Here is a 16,637-nt window from a genome sequence, read left to right as displayed (position 1 = left end):
GGAGTGCCAGGACCAGAAAACCCAGCTGAAATGTGCTTGGGAACGCATGCTCCCTAAGGAAATACAGTCTGAGGTGCCTTCAGAAGACAATGAGGAAGGTGGGAAATGCCCTCAAAGTTGCTCTCCTCATGCAAAACAGTTTTTCCTCTAGAGCCAGCCAGGGGCTTTCAGAGTACAATCCCTTCCTTCAAATCCAGAAATACCAGAGTGAAACTGTTGGCACGCTAACAGAACAACATAGGATGAAGGGTCAGGAGTCTGTGGATAACACCTGGCTCTCCACTTCCTTCACATCATGCACCAGCAATGCTCATTACCAACACGCAGCCAGAAATCAATCAGCTCCAAGTTAAAGAGCATCTGGCTGTCACTCAACATTAACTGACACTGTAAGCAAAGAGGGGGGATAAATTTAATCAAGTCTTCCTCTTCTATGGTACCCAAAGATGTACATGTACGTGCTACATCAGCCTGTAGCTTTGCCTCATTTGGACATCCAGGCTCCTGCCTGCACCGATCCATGGATCCAAAACCTCCTGATGAGCTTATCATATCATCTCTCTAGGAACAAAGATGCACACCCCCCCAAAAAGCTTCAAACTGGTACAAAATGCAGCAGCCCATCTGCTTCACAAAAACGGTTGCCATGAATACATCGCTATTGCTCTGTGCCTGCTATTTTTAAAGATACTTGGGAGGGAACTGAATTCACTGGCAGTTGTGCTATTTAAGTATCTGGATTAATACTACTCAAGGAAAATATTGGTACTTCTCCGTGGGGAAATACAGCACCTGCCTGGCCTACACCCGGCTCAGATGCATTTTCAGAAGACCAACTTCGGTAATCCAACAACAGGGTGATAAACGCACAAACAATAGGTACTTTCCATGCAGAGCACTGTAAACTGAAACGGGTAAGTCTTGCACTCAGAAGCCCCACCAGAACATAAGGAGACTTTACAAAGGGAGGGGAAAGGACAAGCAAAAGGATATTCACAGCTGCAACTTTAGTCAGTTAAAATACCCATGGTTTAATGCAAGGCCTAAGCACAGCAAGCACGGAAAAACGGTACCTGCCTGCAAGAAAAAAAAACCAAACCAGAAAACCCAAGAGAGGCAGATCCCCAAAGCTGAATATGCTGACAGGACCTGGACCTTTTCCAGAGTGCCTTGAATTCCTAAGAGTGTTAAGTCTTAATGCATTTTAGACAGGTTCCCCTCCAGCCAAGCTGCTTTGTCCCAGTCCAGGCAGAGGAGATGTGAGCAGCTCACAGCCCAGGAGGGGGGTCCCGGCCCGAGGTGCGTCCCACTGGAACCACAGCACCAGGCAGCAGCAGGTATGTGCAACCCAGGCTGAAGTGGACTTGGGACCAGGATGGGCTGACGGGAGCTGGCAGGACAGCCTCCCACTTCTGCTCTGCTCACAGGTCAAATTAACCTGGTGCCACCTAGCAACTCATTGGATATAGCATATCTCCACCTCTCACTACAGACACGCCCAAGCTGCCAAGTAAGTCTATTGTAAATAACCTGAAAAATCTGCCTCTGGAGATTCTTACATTGTCAGACAACACTCTTCTTACCACGTCATATGTCACTTAATCGAGAAAAAAAGAAAACTGATTTAGTGTATCCTACAAAGGGTTCTTATACCTACTTCTCCCTGCTGTTTACAGACTCCAAATGACATGGGACACCTTGTTCAGATCAGTTCTCTGAAAATTCATGGGCTGAAAGAGCTACTGGTGTGCTCAATCATAGCTGCACACCTCCTATTGCCACAGACCGCAGAAGAAGCCCAAATTGATTGCAGAGCAAACACCAGACTTTTACATAAGCAGCTCACAAAAGATGACCTGACAGACACTGCAACCTCAAACACAGTCGTTTTTGGCAGTGGTTGATTTCAGAGAAACAATCACAGGTCCTAAATAATGTATAGCCTTCTAACACAACATGGATAAAGGGAAGGAGATGCTGTAATTTTCCCCAGATCCAAAGAGTATCAAAAAGGTCACAGAAATGACTAGAGGAGCATAGAACAGAGCCAAGGCATGATCTGGGAGCCTTTCCACACAGTAACTCTTCTCCTCACTGTTCCTGGAAATTCACCTCTCCTGAAGTTTCTCTAACTGCAACAGAGAAAAATATTTGGAAAAGGTCAAATGACTCAATACCACTGAGACTCCTAACTTTTCAAGCAGGAACAGGTTTCCATGTGCTTTCAGTTAGAGTACAGACAGGTTAGGGGAAAGGCGGCAAACCCAACAGCCTACTTCCCCTTTGCTCGTTTATAAGCAATCAAGCCAGTTGAGAGTAATGTATGTGTTTGGTTTAAATTACAGAGGATTCGCTGCTGGAACACATCTGCAACGCGCTGCACTGAGCGAACTGCTGAACGCCAGCCAGCTCAGAAAACAACCCAATGCAACCCAAACGGCTGGCTGCATCAGCAAACCCCAGCGACAGCTCCTAAAAGCTGCTTTCAAGGATGACAGGGAGAAGGAAATCTACATTTCTCAGCACAGGCTTTTCCTGAGATACCCTCCAGTTCAACTCATTTTATTGACTCCAGGAAGCAGAGGGGTTAATTTCTTTCCAAGTTCACATACTGTTTGAATTCCTTAGATAAGCTGCTTCCACCAAACCCAAGGATCTAGCCTCAGGGGAGAACACTGTAAGGAAAAGCTCTTTTGATAGATTTTCTTCAAAAGAGAAATTAATTCAAAGTCCATTTTTGGAGGTGTTCCACACCCACGGCTTCTACAGAATTCAGATGAGGTTGCACTGTGCCTCTGGAAGAAAAACCAAGCTTTGAGCAATGCCCTACCACTTCTATTTGCAAGACAGAAATGTTTTATGCTTGCCCAATAAAATCTTCTCTTCTGAAATGAGAAAGCTCAGTGTACAGCACCACAAAGAGGAAAACCAGACCAAACCAGGCTTCATCTCTGGGATAAAGCAGTTTAACAGCTAGCACAAACTAATCCTGTACCTTTAAAACTGAGCAGTCACTCAGGAAAGCAAAAAAACAAGTTTTGAAAGCCACTGAAGGCTTCCTTCACATCTTGAGGCAGAAAGAAAGCAAGTCTGGGCTGTTATGGAATTCACGTTTGCATACTGCTGGTGATAATCTATGTGCATAGTTGGAAACAAAGCAAGTTTTTATGAGCAATTAGTAGCAGGAGTGGGGACAGACCTGCCTGAAGGAGTCAGAGAAATGCCAATACACGATGGCAGAACAACCTTATAGGATCTGCAGCAGAATGATCCTGGTATGACCGATCACATAAAAAAGAAAATACTGCAGCTATAAACTTGAAGATGCAATGGCATCAGTTCAAGGAGATAAACTGTGTCTTTAACACTGACAACTTTGACTCCAGGCAGCAGTTTTCCCTTGCACAGCAATTTGCAATGCAAAGCAAGCTACTTCCACTCTTACCAAGAACAGTAATTCAAAAGCAAAAGGGGAGAGCAAAGTTGGGAAGGGTTGATTTGCTTAGATACAGTCTTCTACAGAGTTGAGTTTCAAGTCGGGCATGAAAGCAAAATAGCATACGGTCTGAAATAGCATGTGAGAGCTTGGGCAAGGGCAGGGAGGGGGATGGGGGAGAGAGGATTTCATCTACAAACCCCAGTCCCTTTCAGGGGAACGACCTCCTGCTCCCTCCCCACATCTCTTAAAAATTCAGTCCAGCTCTGATCAGCCAACACCACCCAGGTTCAGAGCTCCCCAGCTATGTTCTTCCCCCCTGCTCCAGAGAATATGTGGCATGTGGGGCCCTACAACAGAACTATTAAAATCCCATCAAGGGGTAGGCAAGTGGTAGCCATATGCTAAACCGCTCAACTGAAGAGTAACCAGGGAAAGAAGCACAGCCAGGAAGCAAGTCTGCAAGCAGCTTCTTACCTGGTAGATAAGCTAGCAAAGTCTCCTCCATCTAGCAGCCTGATTTTGCAGAACAGAACCCCGTTCACAAAGGGGACAGCAGTCAGCTCTTCTAGAGTGAAACTTGTCTGAAACTTGAATTTCTTCTTCTTCATCAGGAAAGCCATGGGCAAATTCAGCGTGGAAAGCCCAGGAATTCCAAACAAGACTGGGGAGGAGCGGCTCAAAACACACACAGACAAGCAGAGGAACGGCACTCGTTCAAGGAGTGCAAGCAGGGAGTAAATTCCAGTTCAGTTACAAAGATGGCCCAGCTTCAAACGCACAATCCTCTTCTCTTTGGTGGTCGGATCTGGCTGTGGGATCATCGCCACGGCAGGCTTCAGGTGAGGAGGAAGAGGTCAGATTAAATCTCTGCAACATCTCCAAGGGAAAAGGGAGGGAGAGAAGTCAGTCTCAGCTCCAGACCAGCAGGAGCTGTCCCAGTTAGAGGCTGCAGTGCTCTGTCTTCAGCACAACCCCTCCAGAAAGCATCTCTCGTGAGAAGTCATCTTAAGTCTCCGATGAAGCCTTAAGTCTGAGGGCAGCACATTCAGAGAGCTTCCAGTTTCTATCTCCTCCTCTTGTGCAAGTCCTTGATACAGGTCTTCGGGTCAGCCTTTGGGAGGGAAATGAGTAAATTAGTTCCAGCCAGTCTTGGGCTCCTCCTCCTCTAAAACCTGTTTGGATGGGTAATATTCAGTCTGGACTCATACCAGTCTTAAGAGGTATGGCCCCAATTAGCCTGGCCCCAACATCCTCTTTCCCCTTTTTGCCTAGGGCAAGCTTCACTGTTGTCATCCCCCTCGTAATTTCTGTTTTGCAAAGCTGCTAATAAAAATCTGCTCTATTTTCACCCATCATCTTTAGAAGCAGTTTACAGAGCAAGATCAGTCTAATTTGTAGTCTAACAAGTGTAAGCAAAAGCAATCTCATGAAATGCAAAAATCTGTTTCTTTTCTGTATTTCCAACCAGCCCTAACTGTTAGCACCTGTATCTTATAAATGGAGGAAGCAGCACATAGGAAAAAAAAGCAGTCTGCTCCAGATTACACAGCATAACAACCGAATCAGGTCATCTGGCTGTCCAATAGCCAGGCCCACCGAGTATGCTGCCTTCTCCCAGCACCAGGTCTACACCAAGCTGTGCCCTGCACAGTTCAGTTTTGGGGCTGGAGACAGTAATTTCATTATAGATTTATGCAACACTTAAGCCAGGGAGGCAAGAGCTGATTAGCATCTAAAAGGGACAAGGTTATGAACACCGGGCAGTAAACAATCCTCACCGATACTAAGAATTAATGACTGCAAACCAATGCAGGCAAAGATCCTGCTGCCTGTACGGGTGCACGGTTAAAGCCCCTCTCCCGCTTGGGTGGCAGCAGGCGAGTCCAGGCAGCTCTGCCCACTGCACCGGGGCCTGGGCACCTCTGCAGAGGCACCACTCTCCTACGACTGCCTCGGAGCAGAGCAAGAGGGCAGACTGGCGACTGTTCCGTTCCGCACCACCAGCCCCCTCCATGAGCCATATCTGCCCCTGCACAGAGCTGCTACTAGGTCTCAGCCTGCCTTCCAGACCCCCGGACCATGCACCGAGATGCATACAAGTATCAGCCTGCCTCTGGGCCCCATGGACCACTTACCAGGCTGCAGTGAGATCACAGCCTGTCCCCTGGCACCCCTGGGCCATGCACTAAGCTGTGGTCAGGTCTCAGCTCTCTTTCTGAGCCAAGCACTGAACGGTGGCCAGGTCTCTGCCTGCCTCCCGGCCCTATGAACCACAGAGTGAACTGCAGCCAGGTATCAGCCCCCCTCCCAGCCCCAGGAGCCATGCACTGGGCCGCAGCCGGGCCGCACCGCAGCCCAGCTCCGGCCCCATGATCCGTGCACCGAGCTGCAGCCAGGTCTCAGCCCCTCTCCCGGCCCCCCAATCACGAGCTGACCGACGGGAGGTCTCAGCCCGCTTCCCGGCTCCCTCCACCGACCTGCGGCCCGGTCCTGGCCCGGTCCCTGCCCGGCCCTGCTCGCACCTCCTGCCCTCTCCTCGCACGGCCGCCACAGCCACCGCTGCTCCCCGCCACAGCCGCCTCTGCTAGCGCTACGCAAACTGCGGCCGCTACGCCAACTCCGCAAGCAGCTACAAGGCAGAGCAACGCCACCACCGCGCTTCGGGAATACCGATCCGACACTACGTAACCAACCCCCCCCTCCCGCCCTCCTCCACGGAGAGGGGGGAGGGGAGCAGGAGAGCGGCGCCGCCCGATTGGACAAGCCGCAAGAAGGCGGGCCGAGAACGACGAGACTTTGATTGGTTGCTCCGGCACGGGGCGGGGAAAAAACGCGGCGATTGGAGGCGGAGGCTGTCAGTTTGGGCAAGACCCGCCTCCTGGCTGAGAGAGTGGGCGGGAAGCGGGGGGCTCTGTGGCGGCTCCGGTGTCGCATCAGCGGGGAGGGCGGCGGGAGCGTGGTGCAGCTTGGCTGTCTGGCCAGTCGTGTGGCTGCCGGGCAGGGGGTTCCTCGGGCCTTCCCCACCCCCCCTTCCCTACTCCCGGATGTCCCATAGGCACCCCGCAGGCCGAGCAGCCCCGAGATGGCGCTGGAGTGCGCGGGGCTGGAGCGGGCTGGATGAGAGGATGGCAGGCCTCGGCTGCTGGAGCCTGCAGCCGAGGTGACCCTGCGTGGGCTGAGGTGATGGGAGAGGCAGCTCTGACAGACGTGGTCTCTCTGCGTCCTCTTCAGCGCTGCCCCTTGACATCCAGGACCCCTTGCCCTGTCGTTGTCCCAGTGCCTTCCCTGCCCAGGCAGCTCCTGGTGACACACCTTCCAATGGTTACGTCCCATGCGCTGCAGCTCTTCAGACAGCACTGCCTCACAAATGCAGCGGTGTGGCCGCCTTGTCCTCTCTTGGCACCTTTGGGTACCACACAGCGGGCCGTGGGTCAGGCTGACCAGCAGCATCTGGGCTGGCTGTCGTGGAGGAGGAGGGAGGCCCTGGCACCGCACACCCCTGTGGGCAGCGCGAGGCAGGGCCGGGAGCTGGAGTCTCACCCTCTGTGTGTGAGATGTGGCAACCAGTTAAACACATCTCTTCATCAAAATGGCTCCCTGTTATTATGTGCTGCTGCTGTGTCCTGTGCTGTGGCTGGGATCCCTGGTTAGGCAGGATTCCATCGTTTAAGGGCAAGCAGAACAAAATGTCTCTCCTTGTCCTGAAGGAGTCTGCAATCATCAATATGATTTGCCTAGTTTTTAAAGTTAGGGATGTGCCTAAGAGTCTCTGCCAGAGAAGTTGAGGCTCATATGGGAGGGACTTTTCCCAAGGCTGATTTGCATGTCTGGTAAAGCTTGGATGAAAGCCTGGGAGTCCTCGCTCTCTTTGCCAGGCTTTGATGCCCAGACTCCTTGCCTTTAATCTTTGCCATCTATGCAGACAATATCAGAGCTATCAAATAATTCTACCACAATGTGAGCCTTTAAAAAAAAAGTCTGCTAGGAAAAGTACATGTCAATGTACTTGGATAAAAGTTAAAAACTGGATTAAGCCAAATGTGTTGTTATGATTCTTGCTTACAAGGTTAAGCAGATACACAGACTTTGGGCTGGGAAAACGTTTCATATTGGTACAGTGAAACCATCTCAGAACATATCAGTCTTCCCATACAGCAGTGTTTGTGGAGGCTGCTTTTAAAGGTAGGGCTTGAATTGTTCCATCAATAGATACCTGGTGTTTTCAAGGCCTTGAGACATTGCTGGAGATGGGCTGGGCTTTTTTGCTTTCTATTTCTCAGTTTATTGGGAAAGAGCTCAGTCTGCTAAATATTTAATATTTGCCAAGCTGGGATGCTCAAATGCTGGAAGCATCTGAAGAATCCAGCCCAGTCCCTCACACTTCTCATTGCCTGAGCGTACCACTGATGGACGTGTTGATCTTTCGCTTCCTCACTAGGTAAAGGACAAACTCTGTTTGTGGTGTGGGAGGAGGCTGTGTGTTATCTGGTATGATTCACTCTGATAAATAACCTCCTCGGAGGACTTCTCTTGTTTATAGCAACAGCCCCAAATGCTAAAGTTTAGAGATTTTAATCCTTGCTGTTCTCACACATATTTACTTGGCAGTTTTATCAGAAACATCTCTTGAAAACCTCAGTGTTTTTATAATTAATTGAATAATGTGACTGATGTTAAAAATAAACGGATTTGGAAAAATGCCCAGTGAGCTGCTGAACAGTGTGTAATATAGCAACCGTAGCTGGATTCTCAGGGGTATGTATATTTTCCTAACAAACGCAGTCTCATGACTTAGAGATTAAATCTTTATTAGTTCGAAATTCACCCTGTTGATTTTTCTGTGTTTATGCTGCATAATTGTTTCTGGACAAATTCACATTTTTTAAAGGGACAGTGCTTCTCCAAACATGTGTCTCTGCTGATCTCAGAGTGGGCGAGTTAGTCTGAGCCCCACAGAGGCACCACAGAGGCGATGTGGGCGCAGGGTATCTCTGTCCATCCACCATCCCACTGGCTTTATATTATTTTCCAATCCAGATCCAATCCACTCACTAAGGGGCCATGTGTGTGAACAGGGTGCTCTGATACATACTGATTCTGCTTACCCCAGAACTGGATGCCGTTGATTTCTCTCCTGCGACCTCGGCCTCACCATGCCCACCTCACCTCTGCTGTGTGAACCTCAGCCACATCTCTGCCCCATGCTCTCCCTGACCTAAGCCTTTCCTGATGCCTCTCTCCATTGCTGCCACCACTTCCTCAACTTTTGCTGGCTCAGGGCATCGTCTTATCGGTCTGGGATAATTTATCAGTTTGGGCTCTGCAGTTAAGTCTGGGCCTCACCTCTGCTGTCACCAGAGGTGTGTCTCCAGCCAGGGCTGGGATCTCTATGCTCTGCTCGCCTTGGCACTGCAGGTGAGCAGGAACAGAGACGGCTTTTCTTGCTTCCTGGCTCCCCACTTTGAGAGCTGAGGTACAGGAGCAGGGGAGAAACAAGGCAAGATAAATTCAGAAGGGACAAAACTCAGCAAGGTGAAGTGAGATAGATTTTATAATGCGTTTGGTGAGCTATCAAATCCTATCTCTTATCCCAGGGGAATCCCAGATGCATGAGCAAATCATCAAGCCCTGTAAATTACATTATCAGCATCTTCCTCTGGAAAACATCATCACGCTGATCCATTTGTCCTAGCAGCCAAATGATTAAAGTTTGAAAACTAAATTATACACGTTGCTGCAACAGCATAAACACAATAATGGCCCTACTCTCTTACACCTGTAACCTCTATTATAATAGCTTTAATGAGCTTTCAGCCTTGTCATCCAAAAAGAAAAGATTGTCACATGATGCTTTATGCTATAGAGGTGTTCTGCATGCTGCTGCTGGCCAAGCACCTGCAATGCACCCGCTCTGAGAAGCTGCACAGGAGCTGCGAGCCGCACAGCCACGGTGGGTGGGTGCCTTCTGCAGAGCTGGGGGCAGACCCAGGCTGGGGAGCTCCCGAAATGGGGCAGGGGGTGCAGGCCCCCCGGGGCAGGACACCGCAGCAGTGTGAGCCCTGTCTGTAGCATGCAGGTTGCTGGAAACCTTGTGAGGGGAATGGGTACCTATCCCCATTACATAGGATTATCCTACGGTGTGGAGTTATTCCAAGCCTATGTCTTCTCAGCTTAATTTAATAACAGGCTGCGAGCTCTACTTTGGTCTGCTTGTGTATTTCACTAGTTCCATATTTAACTGAACTCATCATCATAAAGGCCAGGAACTGTTTCACTTTCTGTGCCAGGCTGGGTTTCCTGTTGGACATGGGAAGGACACACCTGCACGGTGGGTTTCTGGCCTGCCAGGACGGGGGATCCTGTTATTGGCAGAGACAAAGGGAACACAGGAATCTGGAGTTGGTGGATTCCTTTCCCCAAACATGTGGCCAGACCAGAAAATCCAGCCGCCTGGCTTTTTTTGTTTACTGGTTTCCATGTCTGCTCCAGTTTGCCCTGGGAATGTGCGGCAGGACTCTCTGTTTCTTTCCGGGAGGCCTGTTGGTGGAACTGGAGATGGTTTGCCTCTTCCAAAATCTGCAGACTGGAACCCGCTTTCCCTCGAGGCTTGTTGTGTTTATTAAGCGTTATTCTGTGTCTGTATCCCAGGTGTCACCTTCAGCGCTCTGCTGGACAAGAGACTTGCTTGGCCACGGGCTCTCACTGGTTCTGTCCTTCTGGCTACAGCCCCGCAAATGCTGCTGTTACCCCAAATGCAGCAGAAACAACTGTAAGTCTGTGGTTCCCACTTGACATGGCAACCTCTAATTTGGGATCCCAGGCAGTAGAGGTAACAGAAACTGTCCCTGCTGGGGCTTGGCTTCTGCCTTGGGTTAACCACCTTGTGGGGCTGGGACCCAAAGGCTGGTGAGCCCAGTTTGCAGGTGGTGTGGGCTTCATTCCTGCTCGCAAAACGCAGCCTGGAAGCTGTGCTGATCATTTGTGTGAAGCTTCTTGTCAGATGCTTTCAGGAAAGACAAAGAATCTTAAATGCTTCAATTTTCATACTTAACAAACCACACTTGTGCTGACAGTACCTGCTGGCAATAACCTCTCAGATGGCAACAGGAAAAAACCCACAAAAAAACCAGAATAATGCTTTGCCAAAACAGGCTTGACGAACTTTAAAAACAAGCTGGAGGAGGTAAAGGTAATTTGGGTGAGTATGCAGGTGATATCATTCTGTCCCTTGGCGGGGATCCGCTCCCAGAACTGCGATGTAGCTATGGCAGCACACTGTACTTGCGGGCTACTAACATATTTATGTGTGGTCTTCTGAAAAATCTTAAAACCTGCCCCTTTGCTCATAATTAAAGAATTAATGTGGTTTTTTATCTTGTGCCTGCCCATTTGGTTCTCCAGTGAACTCGTCCCAAAGAGAGACATGACCTCCCGACATCTCGGTGTCCTCTGCCCATCTTTCTGGGAAGCAGAGGGACCTGGTTTGTGTTCTCAGGCATCCTGACTTTTTTAGGGGTACTGGTGTTCCTCATCGCTGGGTTCTGCCCATTGAATTTCTTCCTCTCCGGGCTCTCAGTCCTGAAAAGATTCATCAGTGAGAGGAGCAAGCAGGACCACAAAAGGTCTGGACAACAAGGGCCATTTCTGGGACATCCTGCCAGGGCCCTGCAGTGCGTGGTACTTGGCAGCAGCTCAGGATCCCCGTGCCTTGCCCCGTTGTGCAGTGCCATCTCCTGGAAAGCCGTGCCTGAGCTGCACACATCACAAGCAGAGTTTTGCTCCTGAAGCACCTAGTGCTGCTGCAGGCAGCTTGGCTGCTGCCTCCCATTTGCTGCAAAGTTCATCTTCTGACCCACCAAGAGTCCCTCACCAAACTTCTCTTTCTCCAGCAGGTACGAAGGATGCCGCCTGCTTCCCGGCTGCTCACCTTCACCTCCGAGCTACAGAACATCCCTGCACAGCTCTTTCCTGCTCTGGATGCTGAATACAAATCTCTAGGTACAAAGAGAACAGTTGAGGAGCACAAATGAACATCTATAGATGTTACTCCTCAGCTTTTGTTCTGCTTGGGCAACAGTTCCCTGTTCAGTTGAATGCCCCATATATACCTTCACCCTCTAAAGTGCCACGTTTACCTGTTCCTCCTGGTTTTAACTTTAAGAGACACTTTTCTAACTCTAAGGGACACTTTTCTCTCTCCCTTCTGAAGTTTGATGACCTCGTCATGAGCAACCACCAAGCCCCTCATCACAGTGCTCACCCTACATTTAAAATGTTGCTACATCTTTTTAATGAGACAAAAATGTGTACATGGAACTTGCACCTGAATGCTGCTTGCTTGACTAAGCTCTATATTTATCCTGAAAAGACAAGAAAAATGGGTGGTTCTAAGGGCAACATGTTTACTCCCATGAAACTAACACAGCTTAAGTGCTTAGTCACTGAAAAAATGCACACTGCAATTTAATGCCAAAGGCTGGTACTTCATCCATCATTTTAGGCTATTGTGGCATCTTCTGAGCAGTTGGGAGATTAGTAAACTTCAGTAATCTGTCATACACAATGAAATAACTAGTGCTCCAAGGTGAGGCTGTAAAAGCTGTTATTTGAAAAAGACCATAATTATGTAAATATGAGGCCACAAAGTTCATGAACAAGAGAAAAAACTACCATGACACGTGGCTGTTCACAGCTTTCTTTGGCCCTTTCTCAGTGAGGATTCTCTGTTGCAAACTTGTCATGGACTCATTTTTGCCCTGGAGCATTACCGATGAACTGAAAGAGCCTGTTTACCAAAAATGTATTTTTTATTAAAATTCGTATTTGTAAAGGAGAGATCATTACACAAATGAGGTAAACCAACACATATGAGATAGTTTTCACTTTAAAAATAAATTTCAATTGAGCAATTGACTTGATTCCACGAAGTCTGAGAGGAAGAGTCAGGTGAGTGTTAGTCATGTGATGAGATGCCAGACAAGGCGGGAAGACGCAGCTGATGCCACCCTGACTCAGCAGAGATGTCAGTGCCAAAGGGTTGGGAGTCTTCTGGGGGACAAACCCTTCTCACTGTGCTGTCCTTTTCTCCTCTGTCAGCCTTGTGGACCAGAGGAGATGAATAAAGTCCAGAGACAGGCAGCAGTAGCCTATTCACCTACTGCTCTAACCAGGATCCCCCATCAGCATCCCCCCATAAAAGGCTGGGTAAAGGTTTAATCTGATTGTGCAAATTCACTTCCTCATCAGTCGTTGCTCACGTCTCAGCCCTAAAGGAGACTTAACAGCAAGCAAATACCAGCTCTGAAAAAGTTCCATTTCAAAAGTCATACCTGGCAAGCAACAAGCCCGTTAAATGTGACACACTTTGCAAGGTACGGAGAGATGAGTTATGCTTCCTTCTTTTTTTTTTTTTTTTTTTTTAAGTTTGTTTTCATGCATATACAAGTGGAGCTTTTAACCTAAAAGTCCATGAAGTTACTGCAAGTCTGTGAGAATCACATTCACCATCCTGTGAAATTAAGCTTTCTCACTGAGGACCAAGCCCCACAGCCTGAACACCTCAAAAAATAGAAAAGTGTCTGCAATGTTGTTATACCCTGTATAATGGTACGAAAATAGTGAGGTGAACCTCGACCCATTACTCAGAATGCCACTCAAAGCCAGCTAGCAGACTAACAAAGAATGGCTGTACTTGCTTCCCCCTCCTAGCAAGTACAGAACAAATACCACCACCACCACCAGCAGAACCAAGAAATGCTCCAAAATTCACTCAATTAAATCAGTGGCTGACAAACTCCTAAATGCTGGGAATTACTGCGTGGCTGAAGCTCTGTAGTCCAGGTCCACTGAGATGAATCAAGGTGTTATGGAGGTGACAAACTATGCAGAGGAGAGAGACGGAGTTTCACCTGTTACACCCACCTGAGTGAAACTCATCCAGGCCCTTGTGTATTAACTACGCTGAGACAGGTAAGACATTGCTCCAATACGTATCCCAGGACAGTATCTGGTAACCAAGACATGAAATTTTCATCACATCTGCCAAGTTCATAGTGAAATTTCATGACTGCATGCAGAGAGAACATGAGGTGAATGCATTATTTTAATCCCATGTATGTCCTCGGGGGATGTGTGTGGGATTTAAACTGCATGTAGGCTTGGTGCTGGCCTGCATGGGCTGGATGTCATGCATACCTCTCAGTGCAGAGGGAAGGCTGTACCACATCCAGTACCACACTTCCAGTAAATGCTTTCAGCAAGAGACAGAAATGCATTCACTACCGTGCACTACAGTTTGTGATAACTGTACCTTGGCAGCTGCAGTACTGTGATATCGCAACAAGACTCTCCATGTCAGAAGTCAGTTAAAGGCTCTAGATCTTGACAGAGAGAGAAAGAGAAAGGTGTCATACTTTGGAGAGTTTTTTCCAAACAGAAATTTAAAAAAAAAAAAGTAATAAATCTATTGTTTAAGGAACTAAAGCAACCAATGTTAAGTTCCTGCTTTATTACACATCCTGCTAAGGCTCTGTATGAGGAGTCTGAAAAGGCAGATTAGCATAAGATTAGCAGAGAAAGAAAGCTGTTTAGGCTCAGCAAGACTCCAAGGCGAGCCATTTCACATTGACAAGAGCTAGCACCCCTTGGTCCCTGTGTCCACCAGCAGCACGGGCAGATTTTTTCCAAGAAAGACGTCCCATTGCTGTTTCTTTCACTGGATCATGCCATCTTGCTGCCCCGTCTGGCTGGGGTCAGTGGTGACCGATGGACTGGGTGTATTGCTCTGCAAAAATCGACGGAAGTCCTTAATCATGGGGCGGAGGACCTGGATGAGGGCACTCAGTGCTGCCTGTGTTCCTTCCATGGCTTGTGCCTGTCGCTCCTGGGCACATGCCTGTACCTCCTGAGAGCGACGAATCATCTGAAGCAAGTCATTCTGCTGCTCTAGGTGCTGGGCAATCTCCTTCACGTGCAAGTTGGTCACTCGCTGCTCCTGCAAGAGCTTGGCTGAGTTCAGAGCAATTCGGCTTTTCAGCTCCTGGGGTTTTGCAGACACTTCGTGTTGATGCGCCATCATCTCCAAGGGAGCTTCGGCAGTGACTGTGGTGGGGGCTTCTGTTGTGCAGTACTCCACAACTCCGTCCTCCAGACTGTGGTAGGTCGTCTCTGCAGGAACTGAGAACAAAGGACAGAAAGCGGGTAAGAAGTAGCTGCGATATGGGGATTTTTATCTACAGGACTATTCAGTGAATATCACAGGAATACTGCCTGTTCAGTGAGATAACATACAATGAACAGCAATGCACAAAATGACCTATTTAAGTCTACTCCACCCTCATTCGAGCTTCCTTCTAGGCTGTACAGTCCAAAGGAATAGGGAATGCCTTATCTGTCTAGACAAAATCACTTCTCAAGCTCCAGAACAATCTTTCCAAGTGGCATTAACCAAGTGACATAAGGGCAAAGACAAGACCCAGAACGCCACTAGTCAGAAGGACAGCTGCTCTTTGGGGCAGACTGGGAAATCAGCCTTGGAGGTGCTTCTCCCCCTGCTTTTGCTCCCAGAGAGGGGGATTGAACAATCTGCAAGGTGCAAAGGATACTGGCTTCCCTTGTCCTTAAGGCCAAGCTCAGCTATCAACGCTGACTTTCAGTAGGTGCGTATCTTGCAGCCACTCCCCTACAGCAAGAGGACATACTGGGAATGGTGCTTTCATTACAGAGACGCGGGGGGTTCTTTTTGCTAGGGGTTTCCCTGCACAGAGCTCAGGGCTTCCTCATGGGTGGGTGTCAAGGCCCCCCGCATGACCTTCCAATTCAGAACAGAGCATCTTCAGCAGGCGCGGCACTCACTCTGGGTCAGGGTGACTGTGGTGGCTGACGCGGTGATGGGTATCTCGGTACCGTCACCTGCGCTGCAGTCCCCACTCGGCAAACTGATGATGGTGGCTTCTCCCAGCAGGTTGCAGATGCGTTGCTGCATGGGGGTGAGGATAACCGGGGCGGTCGCAGCGCCAGTCGGGTCTTCGCTCTCTGGCCCGTTGCCGTTGCCGTTCTGGCTCTCGCCTCCCCCTTCCATGGCAGCCCGGACTTGGGCCACTTTGCGTCGCACCTCGGTCTTGAGGTCGGACCATTTCTTCTTGACCTCGGGCAGCTCGCGGTGGCAGGTGGCGACGGCGTTGACGCGGCGCAGGATGTCGTGCCAGGCGGCCGCCTTGGCGGCCAGGGGCACGCCCGCGTTGAAGTGGTTGATGAGGAGGTGCTTGCCTCGCTCCAGCTCCTCCACGATGATCTCCACCTCCCGCTCCGAGAAGTTCATCTTCCGCTTCTTGGCTGGGGGCGCCGGGGGCGACGCCATGGCCATGAGGGGCACGGAGGAGGGGGCACTGGGGGACACCTGCAGGTCAGGGGGGGGCCTGGCCGGGCCCAGGGGGCCCTGGGGGAGGCTGGGCAGGGTCGAAGGGCGGCAGGGCCCCCCCCAGGCCTGCTCGCCCCCGGGGCCGGGGACAACAGGGGGGCCCCGAGGCCCCTCAGGGCCCGGAGGTGTCCGTTCCCCCCCCGCTCCCCCCTTGGCACCGCCAACGATACGCAAATTGCGTACCGCAGCCACCCAGCAAACCCCACTCAACGGCCTCCACCCTGCGACACTGGCGTAATGGCTTCCAGAATCAGCCCCCTTTCCTGCCTCGCCTGATAGGGCAGCCCGCCTGCCCATCAGGTGGAGATCTCGCCTCCCGCAGGCAGCGCCGCGCTGTCATTGGCCAGCCACGCTGCCTGTCGGGGGGGGCCAAGAGACGGCCCCGCCTCGCCGCTCGTCTCATGCCACTGGGCCTGCGTGAGGCCTGTGAAGGGCTGGGTCCGCCCATGGATTTCCCCGCTCTAATTCCATTGGGTACTTCTCCCGTCCATCAACACAGGGCGTCCCCTGCTTTGGCAGCTACCGGATACATGCCGCGTCCGTCAAGCTCAAACTGACGCCCGGTTCCCGATCTGACTGGAGATGTTGTAGCCTTATCCCCGCCTCCCCCCAGGGGCTCGACCAATGGGAGTTTTTCTCAGGCGCCTGTACCGCCCACCTTCCGCCCCGGGCGGTGTTTCCTTCCGATTGGTGAAGGGGAAGGCGTTCCTCCTTGCGTCAGCGCCCGCCCACCTCGCGGGAGCGCGTGGACGCCGGGGGTGTGGGCGGGGGCGTGTTGGC

At 50.2% G+C, this 16,637-nt stretch overlaps 2 protein-coding genes across 5 annotated transcripts in view; both read right to left on the bottom strand.

Moving 5' to 3' along the window:
- The window catches only part of EEIG1 (estrogen-induced osteoclastogenesis regulator 1), a 36,991-nt gene extending 30,844 nt beyond the window's left edge, over positions 1–6,147 (bottom strand). For 2 of the 4 annotated variants that reach the window (XM_049831809.1, XM_049831810.1), the window contains exon 1: positions 3,914–3,999. Coding sequence is in view for 2 of the 4 variants with exons in the window: in XM_049831807.1 (XP_049687764.1) it covers positions 3,914–4,059 (146 nt within the window). In the remaining 2 variants the exon portion in view is untranslated. Of the gene's footprint in view, positions 1–3,913; positions 4,551–5,916 lie in introns of those variants that run through there. The other 2 variants (XM_049831807.1, XM_049831808.1) reach the window with 2 other exon arrangements.
- Positions 6,148–10,570: 4,423 nt separating this feature from the next.
- Positions 10,571–16,395, bottom strand: NAIF1 (nuclear apoptosis inducing factor 1). The gene is made up of 2 exons (XM_049831806.1): positions 15,293–16,395; positions 10,571–14,614 (listed from the first exon to the last, which is right to left on the bottom strand). The coding sequence occupies exons 1-2, from the start codon at positions 16,152–16,154 to the stop codon at positions 14,151–14,153; spliced, it is 1,326 nt and encodes a 441-aa protein (XP_049687763.1). The 5' UTR covers positions 16,155–16,395; the 3' UTR covers positions 10,571–14,150.
- Between the last annotated feature and the right edge of the window lie 242 nt (positions 16,396–16,637).

The sequence above is a fragment of the Accipiter gentilis genome, chromosome 29, assembly GCF_929443795.1.
Source record: "Accipiter gentilis chromosome 29, bAccGen1.1, whole genome shotgun sequence".
NCBI lineage: Eukaryota > Metazoa > Chordata > Aves > Accipitriformes > Accipitridae > Astur > Astur gentilis.
This window is presented reverse-complemented; position numbering and strand designations above follow the sequence as displayed.

Bases quoted from the DNA above. Each gene is read 5' to 3' on its own strand.
- NAIF1 (XM_049831806.1), bottom strand. From the start codon at position 16,154: ATGGGCAGGCGGGCTGCCCTATCAGGCGAGGCAGGAAAGGGGGCTGAT. The intron at 14,615-15,292 runs GTGAGTGCCGCG...CTTTGTTCTCAG, and splicing joins CACAGTCACCCTGACCCAGA to TTCCTGCAGAGACGACCTAC.